General features: G+C 35.7%; 1 protein-coding gene across 1 annotated transcript in view; it reads right to left on the bottom strand.

Moving 5' to 3' along the window:
* Nucleotides 1-616: 616 nt before the first annotated feature.
* LOC134842798 (uncharacterized) overlaps nt 617-16971 on the bottom strand; it is a 219031-nt gene continuing 202676 nt past the window's right edge. The window contains exons 5-14 of the mRNA XM_063859290.1: nt 15175-16777; nt 4856-5334; nt 4725-4771; nt 4498-4618; nt 3728-3905; nt 3222-3371; nt 2819-2995; nt 1920-2003; nt 1093-1173; nt 617-949 (exon numbers count right to left, since the gene is read on the bottom strand). Coding sequence (XP_063715360.1) covers nt 632-949; nt 1093-1173; nt 1920-2003; nt 2819-2995; nt 3222-3371; nt 3728-3905; nt 4498-4618; nt 4725-4771; nt 4856-5334; nt 15175-16777 — 3238 coding nt within the window. The 3' untranslated portion in view covers nt 617-631. The remainder of the gene's footprint in view (nt 950-1092; nt 1174-1919; nt 2004-2818; nt 2996-3221; nt 3372-3727; nt 3906-4497; nt 4619-4724; nt 4772-4855; nt 5335-15174; nt 16778-16971) is intronic.

Raw genomic sequence — 16971 nt, 5'->3', positions numbered from 1 at the left:
TTCTGTCCCTAGTTTGTGATGGAGTTTCCCCCTCTATAGGGAGCTCATAACCAGGTTCTTGCGGTTTTCGCACTGCGGGTGGATCTCGTAATAGCTTTTGCAGATTTATTCCGTCTTTTGCGACGATTCCTAACTAGAGCTGTTGGTTCCATTTTCCCCACTCGGTTGGAGGTTCCGCCGAGGCTTTCTGCCAAAATGGGGCGATACCTAGTGGGTTTTTTGTTGTGAGTGCTGGCTGCGCCATGTTATACCCTCAGCCGTTAGGTGGGGTATAATCTAGATAATCTATGTAATCAAAGTCTATGCTGAACGCTAACTGAGAATAGAGAAATAGGAAGATTGAGAGAACAACTTAAATTCAATTGATAAAGTTAAGTCTGATTCGAATCTGACCTCGAAATCGTAAGAGCGACAGAGACTCATAAATAACTATTGAATATGGTGTTAGGTTTAATAGGTACTTAATTTAGATCAGACATCTATATGATTACGTTTACATAATGTTACATAAGTAGGTATGGCTAACGTTTAGGCTATAAGCGATCTATGTAATGTGTTTTAGCTATACAGAGTTCTAATGGATATCCAGTATATCCGTACGGATAACAAGCGCCATACAAAAGGGCCTCCACTATACCAACCTGTCATCTTTTAATCTATCTTCTTTCACCTTCTTTTTACTGCTCCCTCCTCTGGGCGACCATTGTCTGGGCCTGAAAGACAGGGGACTCTCCTCTCTCGCCTTGTCAGAGATGACCTGTTCAGGCGACGGTGACCTCGAGTCTATCATGATCGTATCTGGGAGCACTCTTCCTGATTTAGAGCTCTTACGGTGAGCGCTACTTGAGCGGTCGCGGCTGTGTTTGCGCGATGAGGGAGAATGGGATCTCTTTCTTGACTTGCAACTAAATGGTGCGGCTGCGGCATTCGGGTTCTCTTTCACCGGAGACTAAAATTTTCAAATCAGAATTAGCCAAAAACTTCAAAAAAATAACTACTTGCAACATCGAATGCCCGCCTAGCCAGCTTAAAAACGTGTTCAATTTTAAACATTGACTATCTTGAAACTATACTTCAATGAGAATGTCTTACAGGTTCAGCGTGTTCTTCTAAGAAGCTGTTATAATCCAGACACACGCACTCCTCTGGTGCATCCTCCCACGTAGTGATGATCTGAACAGACTTTCTCTAGATTTAACCCTTAGCATACTACTAACAAGGATAGCTGGTTACTGTGCAAGTAGCACAGAATGTTCCGACCAGTCTTTAAAAACTACAAAAAAGTTTTTTTTTTCAAATTAATATAGATTTTTCGGCGAGGTGTGATAAAAGGATCAGATGTAAAACTATAATTTAGGCATTTTCGACAGTCATAGTAATATAGGCTAATTGGACAAAAAATTTTGCAGAAAAATGGCTAAAAACAAAAAAAGTTTGAAAAATTCATATATATTTTTTTCAATTTATTTCGCAGAAAATGTTTGAATTTTTCTGAAACTTTTGGCTCTGGAAATGGAATTAAAACACTCCAAAAACTAAGTTTACTTGCTTAAAATTAAGTTTTTACACTAATTTAGGCACAATTTTGCTGTTGTAAGCCTGCTCGCTCGTTTAATTCGCTCGAAATAAGACTAAACATCAAAAAAAAATCAAACCAACTTTTCTCAACACTGGGGCATTTTTAAAAAAAATTTTTTTAAATGTCGTTCAAATTACGACTGTAAGAGCTTTAATATGATATATCACTCAAAACCGTCCGATAATTATCCGATGGTAAAACAAAAAAAGTGAATCACCCGAATACAAAGTTCCTCCCCATTTTCAATGGTCGGAACAATATCTACTTTGAATGCTAAGGCCATGTATAAATACATAACCATTACTTTTATTTATTGAAGCTTTGTGATTCAAAATTATACCCTCTCCATATCTTTCCTGCTCCTCTTATGAGTGTTGCGTTTGAAGCATGTCGAAGCCGGTACTTTCAATTCCACTAAGTAAGACTAAAACAGAAAAGGATAGGATACATCTTCCGTTAATTTAATAATTCGCTCTATTAGTCTAAAAAAGACTTTTCACTATCAAAGTTTTTGAAGAAACTAGCTGTAATTAATATTTATCTTTGAATTTTATCATTTAATCAGAGATATCCGCAGCTTTGAAAAAACTTTTTCCTGCGTTCGTGTGATTCTTCGTCTTTTCCCACAATTGCAAGTTGACTCAATTTGTTTCTATGAATTTATGGCAGCACCCTGCAATCCTAAGGAGTTCGTCAGCCTTCTATTCTGAATTGCTGATATTAATTGTTTTAAATTTACTGTTTGACGCAATCGAAGTTCTTGCGAGGGAAACAAGCCGAGAAAAATAAGCAGATTAAATTTTCAGCTGTCAAAAAATTTGCAAAAAGTCCTTTTTATCTTCCCACGCATTTAAGTCACCTATGATGCCAAATGCTCAGAACCAGTCATTGAACTAAAATTAACTATAAACCAAACCACCAAATGATTGACTGGTTCTGTTAGACAAGTTTGTAATTATGCAAAAAGTCCATGTTCCGACTTGATAACGCTTTCTAATCGCAAGTGTGATTATGTAGTAATGTAACAACGAGGAATTAATTTTTCTTCTAAACTAATATCAAACTTATGTCAAAATTTTAGTCAAGAAAAATCGACTGAGCCACCGATCACCAAAATGAAAGGCCAGAAGGTCGTTGGTTCAGAAAATAACGATCCGCTCTCAGTCTCCTATTCCCTCGTGCTCATTAAATTTATCTTTAAACTAATATGCACTCATTGAATAATAGCATGGCGTTGACCTTATATCCGCATAGTTTGGCACAATCTAGGTACTGTTCGAAGTCAGAGAGGAGGTGGTTGGTGTTGTCCACGATGAGGAAGCTAAACAGGTCATTCTCCAGACTCTTCTTGAAGCACTTGAACATGCAGAGGTTGTAGGCCGCCTCCATGCTCTCGTCATACTCGTACTGCACAATCTGTACAAACAAAAAAGAAAGATTGATAGATTGATTCTACATAGTTGTTACTTCAGTCAATCAGGAGAAACTGCATTTGAATAAAAAAAACTGATCGCATATAAAACTGAAAACTAATTTGCCTTCTGCTTATATAAATAATCCTTCTTAAGTTCAAGACCGGTTCAAAATAGTAAGTCCAAATTGGCTCAGTAATACTTGGAATGAGTAAAACAAGCATTTGAACCTTGTTGCGTGGGGCGGAGGGCAAGGTAATTTTGGCGTTGCGCTGTTCCTCGGCCGACTCCTTCTTGATGAACTCTTCTGTGATGTAGTAGTCGTCTATGCTCAGAATTCGAGGGGGTTTCGCATGATCTCCCAAGATCACTTCCCGCTCCTAAAGCGATTGTAAAAAAAAATCGTACAAAAAACTAGAAAAAAAAACTTAAATATTCCTCGTACCAAAACAAGGTAAACGTTACATCAGTTTCAGAACTCCCTTCTTATCAAAATAGCGCTATCAAAATATCACTCATGCAGCATTATTCAGCAACGCTCAGGGAACTCGGATAGTACGTACTGGTAGGAAGCATTGAAAATTGGATTCAAAATTTGCAATTACTTCAAATTTTACTTATAAAAGCTAGAAATGAAAACCTTTTCACCTTTTATTTTTATTTCTCTTTTTCTTTTGTTTCTCTTTTTTACTTTTATTTCACCTTTTCTACTTTGAATTGGCTTATTTGTACTGACCTTAATGAGTCTGGCTAAAAATGATTTCCCAGATCCCGGAGGTCCTCTGAGGATGAGGACTATCTTGGGTGGTCTGATCCTTCTTCCGGGGTATTCTATCAGGTCAGTCAGCTCAGTTGGGTCAGGGACTGTGATTAAGTCATTCAGAGTAGGCCTATTCAGGTCAATAGCCAGAGAACTGAAACGACAAAAAAAAACATTTTAGATACAGACAGCCAAAAGGAGATGGGTACAAGAACGCTAAACTAATTCCGAACATATCTCCAATTAGGACAGAAACTTTTGCCCAGATGCAAAGTGGGTCTTCGCATCATTTGCAAAACAACACAAACGCAGCACGCAAAGCTAGCCGACAGAAACCAGACGAAAGCCGCTAATAAAAAAAAATTGAGAAAAAAATTGATACAAGCTCATTTTTCGCCTATAAAATTTTTACATAAAAACTTTAGTAATTTTTCGCCTGAAAAACGACGCATTGAGGCGACCAAGCCCATAATCTATAAGCCGAAACCTTTTAGGCCGAAACCTTATCAGCCGAAAAAATTTACAACTAACATTAAAAATAAATTGCGAATAGAGCTGGTATATAAAATGCAAACTCCCTCAAAATATATCTGTTATCGGCCTAATCACAACAGTGTTGACAAAATGATGCAGCAACTATATTACACGAAGTGTCAACCTGGAAAAAAAATATGTTTCGATTTGATAATGCTTGCTAATCGCCAGCTTAATAATTCCAGAAACGTTGAAAATCAGGTTCAACTTACTTATTGACGCTAGCATTGTTGTCTTGCTGCTGAATGCAAGACTCGTCTGCAAAATGCTTGGATACCCACTTCGGGTAATACGGGTGTCTGGGATCCGGTCCGTGATCTCGATCGTAAAATTCTGCAGCACAAAATTGGCTTGTTAAAACCCAAATAAAGCTAAGTGATTGGGTCAGCGTGCACATTTAAATATGCGGAATTTATACTATGAAAAAAAACTGAATTACCTTTCTCCCATTTCAGTTCTTGCTCTTTTTCCGGATCGACGTCAGGTCTGAACAAACACAAGTTAAGCAAAATGGAACGCTTAAGAAAAGGTTTAAATCTTCCTGAATACTTCAGCAGGTCGTCGACTCACCCGTGCACCTTGTAGTACATCTTTCCAAACTGGTCATACCACGCCCTGTACTCCATCTCAGTTTCATATCTCTCCATGTCACAAAACACCCCCTGCTCATCCTGTCCTCCGATTGCAAACCCAGTTCCCAAGATCCCGGTTCCTCCTCCAACGTCCATTCCCATTCCCACTCCCATCATGGAACCCCTACCCCTACCTCCTCTAGGGTACGCAGAAACTCCTCCAAATCCTCCTCGACCACCCATGGTAGGCATGATTCCTGGAGCATCCATCGCTCTACTTTGCAAATCCATCGATGGTGGGGTATTAACTGGAAGGTTCCCGACAACCGATGGATTCGGTACTAGTCTCCCACGGATACCACGACCACGCATGCTGGGCATGCCGCGTCCACCGTACCCACCTCTTTCAGCGTATGGAGCATTTGGTCGTGTACCAGGTTGCTTTTGTTGGACGTTACGTGCTTCAGACGCTTTGAACTTAAACACAAGTAATCATTGTTACTTTCATCCTCAACCCTGATTTTTTTTTTAAAAAGCATTAGATAACATAGAGTCATATCATTATGGTTTAATAATAATAATTGTGGTTTCTGCGATTCGCACGAGACCTGTCGAAAACTATCCAGCTTGTCTAAGGAAAGTCAGTTTTTCTTGTTTCCCCACATTCCAGACTAAGTTAGTCAGTTGGCGTAGCTTTTTTTCAACTCAAGGTCGCTTTTTAGCGTCCAGAACTTCCATGTGGTTCCTTTTGCCGTCGAAATCGGTCAGGTTGTGGTAGACCTGAAGCTAGAGGTCAAGTGAGAGCTCGTCCTCACACACTATCATCGCCAGGGGATCGATAATACTAATTAGCAATAATTAAAACCTATCCTATCTTCAAATTGTAGTAACTAACTACCGATATCCAGTTATGAGCAACCAAAACTTTCAGTAACAAAAAACTTTTCTACTTCTTGTAATATTTCTGGTTTTTATTCAAGTTTTTTAAACAAATTTTGAAGAACCATAAAATTTTGTGAAGTTTTATTTAAGTTCTTCGAAAAATTTAAAATGAACTAAGAAACGTCACATCTGGAAAACTGAAAGCAATTGAGCAGTCGCATTTGGACGCAAGATTTGCAACTCCTGAGAGTACCCTTACAGTACCCAACTACAACGTTGGGAAATTCAAACTTAGAGAAGTTTCACCTTAAGTTTTTTAAAAGGTATTTTTTTGAAAACCAGAAAAAAATCATTTTTCGAAAACTACCAAATTTTGAGCAGTCTTTTTTGAGGGGAATATTCGCAATCTTTGAAAGTACACAACTACAGGGTTGAGAATTTCACTTTTTGTAATTTGAGTTTTCTGAACATTTCTTCAAAAAAAATCACAAAAATCGTCTTATCTCTTAAGCAAAAATGATTTGGGCATTCTTAATTGTAGGTCGAATTTGCAACCCCTGAGATTACTCTGACAGCCTCCCAACTACAGGTTAAAAATTTCAAACTTTGAAAAAAAAATTAATTTATTTTTTTCGTGAAAATTTTTTAAGAATCACAAAAAAAAGTCATATCTGGAAAACTGCAAGATTTTGAGCAGTCCTATTCAGAGGCAAGATTCGCAACACCCTGAGAGTACTCTCATAGAAGTTCGGAGAAAATCATAATTTCGGAGAAAATCATGAAAAAAACGTCATATCTCGAAAACTACAAAGATTTGAGCAGTCATATTGGGATTCAAAAATCGCAACTCCTGAGAGTACCCTGACAGAGCCTCACTTAGAGATGAGAATTTCAAATTTTCTATACCTAAGTTTTCTAAAAAAAATTTGGAAAAAAATCCTAAAAAAACGTCACATCTCGAAAACTACCAGAATTTGAGCAGCCATATTCGGAGGCAAGATTCGCAACCCCCTAAGATTACCCACACAGATTCCAATGACAGGATTGAGATCTTCAAAACTTTGGAATTTTTTAAGATTTAAGTTTTTGAAAATTTCGGAGAAAATCATAAAAAACGTCATATATCGAAAACTACAAGGATTTGAGCAATCATATTTGGTGATGAAATTCGCAACTCCTGGGAGTACCCTGACAGAGCCTCACTACAGAGATGGTAATTTCAAGTTTTGTGAAATTTTTTATATCTAAGTTTTTTGAACAATTTTGAAAAAAAAACCCAAAAAAAACATCATATCTCGAACACTACAAGGATTCGAGCAGCCATAATCAAAGGCAAGATTAGCAACCCCAGAAAGTATCCTCACAGTATCCAAGAACAGGATTGAGATCTTCAACAATTTGGAATTTTTCAAAATCTAAGTTGTGGAAATTTTTTGAAAAAATCATAAAAAACGTCATATCTCGAAAACTACAAGAGTTTGAGAAGCGAGATTCGGAGACAAGACTCCCAACCCCTGAGAGTAACTTGAAAGCACTCAACTACAGGGTGAGAATTTCAAAAATTGAGAAACATTTTTAAATTTAATTTTTTTAGAAACTTTTGAAACATCTCGAAAATTGCCTATCTCGTAAAGTAAAAGGATTTGGTTATTCATATATGGAGGCCAGAATCGCAAAGCCTGGGAAAACTGTGACAACCACTATCAGGTTGCTTATTTCAAACTAGAGCTTGAATTTAAACAGGAAAATCGAAAAAAACCTTAACCATTGCAATATACCATATAGCTTAAACGCGAAAAAATTCATTTGTTAAACATACGAAAAAATAATACGTTGAAAAAGCTCAAACATGGCGAGAGAGTAAAGCCCGCATTTAAAAATAAAATATTAGATAGATAATTGATGAAAGTTAAAAAATTAGGCGACGGGTAGACAGACATAATCAAGTTAATTAAAAGCAGGTATACAGATAGACAGACTTAATTTGGCCTCGAAAAGAATACTGAAAAAACAATGACCTTGCGAAAAACTAATTGAAAAATTCTTCTTAAGAATTGCAATATACGATATAGCTTAAACATGAAAAAATTCTTTCGTTAAATATGCAAAATTATTATGCTTAAACTTGTGAGATAGCTGTCACTCGCATTTAAATATAGTATAGATAGATAGATATAGATAGATTAACATTTTTTGGTTATCAAGCAAAATATATTCTTTTGTAAATTTTGGAGATTTTAACCTTGTAGATTTTTGTTGCGCTGTGTAAGAGGCTTCTTTTGATGCAATTTTCGAATTAAATAAATCAGTAGTTTTAGCTTAATTTTTGATGACCTAAAAAAGGCAAAGCGTCTCATTTTTGGGGTACATGTTTGGTTCCGAATTGTGCAAAATAAATTAAACCATAATAGTTCTGGCAAAATTCTAAGCAAACCTCGGCTTTTGAAAAAAAGCGTTTGAAAATTCAAATTTTGTTTGTTTCGTCTAGATGAATTAAATCAGCTCTAGAGAACTTTCGCATTTTGCTCAACCATTTGTTTTTTAAATAGTTTTATCCACTCTTTTTTAACTAGTTTTATTCAGATAATTATTTTTTCACTTTTACAATGACTACTCGAACCCGCATAGATTAGGCAGCTCTACCACCATATCGTTATACAGTAGTCTAATGATTAACAATCGTTCGTTGATCTTGTAAAAAAAATCTTGAGTCCTCGACTTTTTTATTTCTCGTAATCTTATCTGAAGTTGCCAAATTGATGCAAGAACTGCAAAATATGATTTTATGATCAAAAATTACCCTTTTTAGTTCGCTCATTACAAAAAAGGTCTCCTTTATTCTTGATTTTCTCATCCCTGCCCATGATTACTCCTTTAGGTGCCACATTGGGAACCTCAGAAAACTTGAACAATTATCATGAGACAGGTGTTTTAAAAAATAATAATTTGCACAAAGTTGTGCATATTCAAAAATTAAAAATTAGTAGACAAAATTATGAAGCTGAGATTTACAACACTTGCGGCATAAAAATGAATGGCCGTGATTAAAATAAAACGGAAAACAATCAAAAATTAAAAAAAAACCTTAAAAATCGTTCCTGTCATAAAAATCGCAAAGAAAGCCAAAAAGCCGAACTGGAAAAAAACACGCCACGGCCGGATTCAAACCTCAAGCCTTTGCTGTATCAAGCACATGTGTTACCTCTACACCAGATGCACAGGATCACAAAAACTGGAAAAAAAAACCTTCAAAAACGTTGTCTGCAATCATGTTTTTTTTGCGGAAAATACGTCCGAAAACACAACCGAGGGCGATTAATGGAATATCAAAAAAATTACAAGCGGCAAATTAATCGAAAAATCGTGAATAATTTCCTGTATAACCGACATAATAATTATTGTCATGAAAACTTTTATTTTTGCACAGTTGTTTGAAACATTAGCTTTGAATCAAAAAAGCATCAACTGTTTAACTTATCAATAATCGATTGTCAAATCACATGCTATCAAAACGCCGTAAAGGTGCACCAAGAGTGGCAACAATCTGTGCGACTTAGGTTCGCAAAAAAAACGAATAATCGTACTATTACACTACTCGCTAAAGCTCGCATAAATAAATAATATCGGAAATACTATGGATCACTATCGCTTTCGAGCCCATGGATGCCTTGATAACAGGAGAGGGCATAGCTTAGTTTCATCCTACCGTATGCACTCTAGAATGAGCAAGTCTGGACACCAGCCCAACTTGATTAGTTAAGTCGAACAGCTCAATGGCTACGAGTTTGTTCCGCTTCGTTTAATTATGCTTAAAATAATGTCTTCAGATCCGCCATACATTCTGCCGTAGATGCTCCTCGTCCGACGAATGAGCCCTTTCTCTCGTAAAAACCAACCAGTATATTTCCTCTTTTCACACTGGAAGACGATACTGAATAATCGATGAGCTAATGCGAATTTGAGACACAGAGGCGAAGCTGAGCGTCGCACCACTTGCGATACAACAAATAAAGGATGAAAGCAACATGACGCTCAAAAATTAGCAATCAGAACTTCGAAAAATGTTACAATTAACGCAGGAAGTGGAAAAAAATATGTTTTCCAGTTTAAATTTATTAGAGGTCCTAGTAGGTTTGACTGAGGGCAATCAAAAATTGGTGACAGAGTCTTATCGATATCAAAAGTACTGCCGGACATTTGTAAGAAAAAAAAATCAGTAAATAAGATGAAACTCAGACGAACATTTTCGTCAAGAAAAATTGCATGTGAAAAGATTTACTAATTATATTATATTTCTTTAAAAAATACTGAAAAATTATATGATTTCAAAAACTAATATGCGAAACTAGAAAAGAATCACTTTCGAATGACAAAAAACTCCACCAACGATTCTGACTATTACACAGACGAATGACAGACTGTTTTTAATTATTTTTCAACTTTTTCAAGAAAAAACATACATTATCTTAGAGCTGTTAGACATACAGGAACTAATCATGGTTGAAAAATTTAGCGATATAACGAATCAAAATTGCAAAAAAAATGAATCAATATGTATTTTTTATTCTGCTGGTGAATAACCTAAAAAAATCACTTTACGTCGATTTTAATAACTAAGTCGTTCAAGTATTTCAAACTTAAGCGTTAGCAATCAAGCTTGACCGCCAACTACTTCAAGGATGTTTTCCTCGAAAAATATGACCCAAATAAGGGCCTTCACTTCTTTAATTGAAAATAAAAAACATCTGAGACCTAAAAAATAAGATTCACTGGCCTCCACTAATTTACCAGATGGCTTACGGGATAAAAGATTACATTCACGTATATTCATTCTGTCCTTAGATTTAAAGGCTGCACAGATTGCGCCATAATAAAGCGGATAAAGCTAGCGCATGCTTTTTAATTAATGCATACCCTTTGAAAAAAAAGCGATTTGCTCTAAACTGGTCGACTTCTGATGAAAAGGTGGGCTATCTTTTAGCACTTTCTCACAAACTTGCCTGTGCAACAAAAACAGGAGAGAGCACCATTGGTTTACAATACAAAAAAAATCGACTTTTCGAATCATAATCTGTCAAATCACTCAAATTAATCCTTTCCAGAAAAAATGTTTCTAGGACTAATCCCCCTTTAAAATTATGACGTGTACCTTATGTTAATAAACTAGATTTTAGTAGTATATGAGAAATGCTTACCGAACAAAAACTTAAGATAGAAACCTTGTCCTCAAATCTTTTGTGTTTTCGCTTAATTAGCTTCGATATTTGATATGACAATGTTCAAAAACAATTTAAAAACCGGTTTTCCTTGAGGTACTCATAATCAGCTGGAAACAACGCTACGACCATAGTTTTTCCAGTATATTTGAGACGCGGTCGGAACAATAAAAAGGGACTCAAACTCTGAGCTCCATCAAGCAAATCAAGTGCCTCGAGTCTTCATTTTTTTAAATTCTGGCAACAAAAAGTCTAGTACCCGATAACAATACACTTGCTTTTCTATGTGAAATCAACTAAAACCCATGTATAAGCCGAAAAAAACTTCAGTTTTTTACCAAGGCAATTGAAATAAATGAAATAATGCACAAACGAGTAGTAAAAAATGAATAGCTTAAATAACATTAACAATGTTCTAGAAGAACTTTTTAACATTGACTAAAAATAACTTGTCGTAGCCACTTAGCCATGGCTCATCACCTAGAACTACTTCCACATAATTTTCTTCGATACGACTCAGAAAAGAATGCGCTTCAATTAAGATACAGCAAGCTCCCCAGCAAGACAAAAACGATAAGACAAAAAATTGTCAATAAAAATACAGCTTGCCCAAAAACTTCATTACAAGCAACTAAAAATTGGATTGTAGTCAATCATAATTAATTGATTTATTCGAACAAAAACTGACTTTTATTTTGAATTAAAGTCAACTTTCGAATTTCACAAGGAAACACGTAGCCAACAGACAGGACGGAAGGAAACAGACGCAAGGAAACAGAAAAAAATTATATGGCCTTAAGGCTTTCTGAATTTCAAGAAGAACTTAAGCTTGACACTTCTTATCATAAAATCAACCCACTTTCAGAAAAATGGATCAATAAGTAAATTTAATACACAGGTGAAGCTGGGCTTCGCACCACTTGCGATACCAATAAAATGGCAAAGTTCAAAAGATAGGTCTCAAACGAAAAGTATGAAAATAAACGTATTGAATAAATCGTAGGTGTAAAAATAAGGAAAAAACATCTTATTTCAATTTTTATGTAAAGAAGGGCTGGGGCTACACAAAGTTCATTCAGTTCTCTTTCATAACAAATAGATGGAAACGATAAGAAAAAACCCTTAATTCAAGTCAAAAAAATTCTGAAAATCATACAACCAAACAACTTGCATGTGCTAGAGGCAAACTTGAAGATAATAAACGGCCCGTTGCTTGCTATTAACTAAGATTACAAGGAAAAAAGGAAATTGAAAAACCAGGAAACAAAAAAAAATGACCACAAAATTTTAACAAAACTGTCACAAAAAACAACTAGCAAAAAACCTTGAAAACTTTAAAAAATTTTATAAAAACCTCAAACTTATAAAACACGAAAAATTGAAAAGAACGATTACAACAAAAAATAGGCCCGTTAATGAATTTAAAAAAAAATCTTTATTTTTTAAACATTTCAGTCGAAATTTCATAAACCTAAAACACTTCAAACTTAATAGAACTAAAACTAGCTCAACGCATTTTTGTACAAACAATTATATGCCAAAAATCGAAACAATTGAAAATTAATTTAAAAAAATCTAACTGAATAAAATCTTAATATAATTTTTTTCTACCAGAAAGTTTTGGAGTGTAAAAATACTAGTAAACCATGATTTGCATTTACCCTCTTCAAAAAGAAACAAAATTGTTTAACAATGGTAGGAAAGGCGAGCATTATAGGCGATAAATTGCTCAACAAAATTTTTTTATTTTACGTAGTAAAATGAAATCTTTAAGTTCGAAAGATTATTTAGCCTTCTAACCTCTATAAATAACATTCAAATAAGCGCTCTAAGGAAAACAAAGCTGGTAAAAAATAGATGTTAAAAACAAAGCGGAAACTAAGCCAACAAAAAAAACGAAAGCGACGAAGCCGAAAAAATCAAAAATTACCAAAGAAATATCGTTTTAAAAAAATGAACTAGAATTTTTTGGAAACAAGGATGAGCAAGGGAGTAATAGATCAACGAGCGCAAAAAGGACGCCAATACTGCATGTTTGTCGTCTACGCAAAAAAGTCAAACCGAGAAAAAATTCAAAATAAAGCGTGAAAAAAATTCCGAAAAACAAGACTTTTCCGAAAAAAAAAAAACAAAAGAAAAAATCACCAAGACCTATATAACAGAAATCACTACGTTCATGATCCTTAAAACTATATGGCCTCAAAACTTCTTTAAAAAAAGAAGGCTGACATAATTTTCATAAAGTTAACTCCATTAGAGAAAAATGGATCAATAGGTTAAACTTTTATTCCGCAGCGAAATCTGGAAATTTAAACCCACTCGATCATTTAAAAAATCGAAATTAGAATTTGATCAGGTTTTCTGTGACTTTTGCTGTTCAATGGTTTAGTTAGCCTTCCTTTCAACAAACGAAATGAACTTAAGAAATCAAAAATCAAGCCGCGGAAAAACCAAAATTGAAAGTGAACAATTTGAAGACTTTTCCTAAAAAAAAACCAACACGACCTATATAAGAGCCTGAACTACATTCTTCGACTCTTTAAAATGTGGGCTAAAAACTTTCTGTTTTCAAAGAAGTAGTGGTCCTGGCTTCTTAAACTTAACAAAGTGTGTGTTGCGTTAGGCTGAAAAAACAATACGAAATTTGATGAACCCCAAAAAATGAAGCTGAGAATTTTCTATTTAAAAAAAATACTGGTCCTGACTGAGTTCAATTTACTTACTCTTGTCCAAACCATGGGCGTTGCCTCTGCGCTATAATCCGAACTTCATTTGTGTATAAAGGAAGTTACAAACGATTCAGACTCTTCGATAAAATTTAGCTACTAAAATATTTGTTCCAACTTGATAATGGATATTAATCACCAGCAAACAACAAAATCAAAGGTCAAAAAAATTAACCGGATCCTATTTAATTTAAGCAATAAATTTTCGACCATTGTTTTCGAAGCTATTTTCTAAGAAAAAATAACGGATTCTAGTTAAACATTTAGTTGGTTTTTGATGGTGGATGAAGTTCGGTTAAAATTTGCGCGCAATTTGTTGATATTACATGTTTATTTGTGCTAAATTGATGATCGCCAATCATTAAATCTTCCATGCTTTTGGCCATAAAGAACCTGTCTGGTTATTTGTTCCGTGTGTTAAGTGTTCATTTTTTATTATAAGGTTTGCACTTATTTTTTGGACATTTCTGATAATTTTCATTCAAAATTAGTTAAGCTTGGCAGTGCCAGCGAGTTTCAGTCCAAAAAGTTTTCACTTACATAAGTCGTGCTGGTTTTTTTTCAGAAAAATGTTGCGATATTGTTCACGCGCAAAATTTGTTTTTTGCGTTTGAATTTTAATTTCTGTTTTCAGTTCACATCATTTGTTTTGTTAAAAGTAAGGAAAACTCCACTATCGAAAATGAAAAGCAAAAAGGTCACGAAAGACGTAAATGACTTCTGGTTTCGAAAATGGACTTTGAATTTCTGATTTTCCATTGAAGCAATAAATTTAACTACTGATCCAGTTTTCTCTGAATTTGATTATTTTATGAAAAAAGGCCAATCAAGACAATTCTTTAAATTCAAAGAACTCTAACCTGATATAATTCGAAATTCGAAGAAAATTTCAGTCAATTTTTTTGGTTCTTTTATCCTTTTCAGCCATATGTCGGCGATACTTTTTTTCCTTATCAATGACTTAGCTGAATCAGCTCGGAGAGTAATCGAGCTGATGAGTTGCATGTTTACCACTCCTGAGACTTTTGTTTTTAAACGCCTGGGACTTTTTTACCACTTGGTGGTTATAAGCGCCGAGCGCCCACGCGATCCAACTTGCATAGTTTTTACAATATACCGAATTCTATCAAGTTGATTTCTGGTTATGAAACCTGTAGAACTTGGATTAAATTCAATGTAAACTCCTTTTTGCCTATTTGATTGGTTGGTTAGTCTACTTTTAACGTTAGTGAGTGCAACTACCGCTGGAGTTAACCAGGTTCGAGTTGCTATGAGAACTTTTTCTTTCGCACGCTCTGATCAAATGAACCACTTAAGCTAAAATATCACCATTTATGAAGAATTCGATCTTAAAGATTATTCAAAGCAAGCAGCTGTCTAATATCTCAAAAATTATCTGAAAATTCAATTTACTCAGCAGGTAAGATAAACAAAAATTGCAATCATTTGTAAATTGACAATGATAACTTTTCTACCGTGGAAACGTAACTCACATGTCGTTCAATGTCGTCATCTTCTTCCTCGTCAGCTGGGACGAGCGACTTCAGAGCAGCCTTGATCACGTCAAGGTCAAGGTCGGCTGACCCTTTGGTGCCTCCAGATAGAGTCGGAGCCTCGTCAGGTGTTCCAGCTGCTTGATTATCAGCAGATTTTGGAACTTTCTGGTTTTTATCATGTCCATTTCCTTTTCCGGCATCATTACCTTGTCCGTGCATATTTCCTTGCATACCCAATCCCTTCATAGACTGATTGGCACCCGCATTGGACAAATTTTGGTTTCCTAGGGGTAAATTACCACCCCCACGTCCTCCTCGCATAGAAGCAGCATATCCTCGATTGGAGTTATTAACACTTCTAACCACTTTATAACTTGTTGGACTAATAAGGTTTTCAGTTTCAGTAACAGGAGCTTCGGTTGAATTTCGTGGAGATACAATACTGTTTTGATTTTGAAATTCATTAGACTTAGAAGTTTGAACATTTTCAACGGAAGATTCAAATGATTGAGACAAATTAGAAGAATCATCCCAACTTTCTAAATTGACATCCTCGGCAAAACGGTTGGATACATTTTTATTATTTAATTTATCAGCAAAACTCGAATTATTTTTGAAACCATAACCAGGCTGTGCCTGTGAATTAGCACCACACATCATTGGTGGCGTCATTAGACGCACTGGATTAGGCAAAGAAACTTGATGCTGAAATCTCTGCTGCTGTGTAGGCATTCTAGCCATTGCAGTTCCTCCTCTTGACGCAGGCATTGTTGCATTTTTAGCCAACGGATTCCTAGAACGAACCGGCGATGGAACTCTAAATCTAGCCTGCGACATACCTTGTGCGTTACTCTGCCCAGTGTTAGATAAACTCGAATAATTTGCGGATACTTCGCCACTATTGCTGTAAGAAAACTGATTGCTATTTGGAGAAACGCCACTTGAGGTAATTTGACTCCCTTGTTGTTCCTCAGGAAACAATGGCTGAATAGCTACCATTCTTGGAGCGGGGAACCGTTGTTGACCTCCGCGACCGGCCGGGCGATATACTCTGGGATTGATAGCCGGTGTAACAAACCTTCCCCGTCCGGAGATATTTCCCGGATGCTGAACTGGTCGCGGTGATGCAACTTGATGTTGACTTGCCGGTGGATAACTTTGGCCAGAAAAATTTGACTGACTCAGATGTTGCTGCACATTGTCAACATTTGAGTTCTGCCTTGAATTGCTAGCATAATACGCCTTATTCCCGTCATTTTCATAATCCTGTTGATCTTTTGAATGTGGCGAATACTGAGCAATGTTGTCCGAACTGATTAACATCTTAGGATCCTTCTGGCTCTGAGTGTATGTTTGCTGGCGTTGCTGCTCGATAAATTGGGCAAATCCTTCATCCGAAGGGATTTGTTGAACTGGTTTCGGTTGATGAGTAGAAACAGGTGTATTTTGGACAATTTTAGCAGTTGGTGCAGCAATAGTAGGGGTAGTACCGGAATTAGAAGTTTGGTTGTGATGTTGGTAACGGTTAGCATTATTAACGTCCCGCAATACTTTTGCAGTCAGTTGTTTTTCGCGCAGCTCCACGTGAGCTAAGCTTTGTCTAAAAACAAATGTTTCTAAATCGGTCAGTCTCCACCTCCTCGAACTCGTGAGAAAACAGCTTTAACTATAATTGGTAATTTTTTCAGTAATAAAAATAAACAAACAAGAAAACTAAATTAAACCAATAAATCGAAACAAAAAATGAAATTAACGAAGAAAATAACAAATATTTGAGTGACAATCCCATTAAAA

The sequence above is a fragment of the Symsagittifera roscoffensis genome, chromosome 1, assembly GCF_963678635.1.
Source record: "Symsagittifera roscoffensis chromosome 1, txSymRosc1.1, whole genome shotgun sequence".
Lineage (NCBI taxonomy): Eukaryota > Metazoa > Xenacoelomorpha > Acoela > Convolutidae > Symsagittifera > Symsagittifera roscoffensis.
This window is presented reverse-complemented; position numbering and strand designations above follow the sequence as displayed.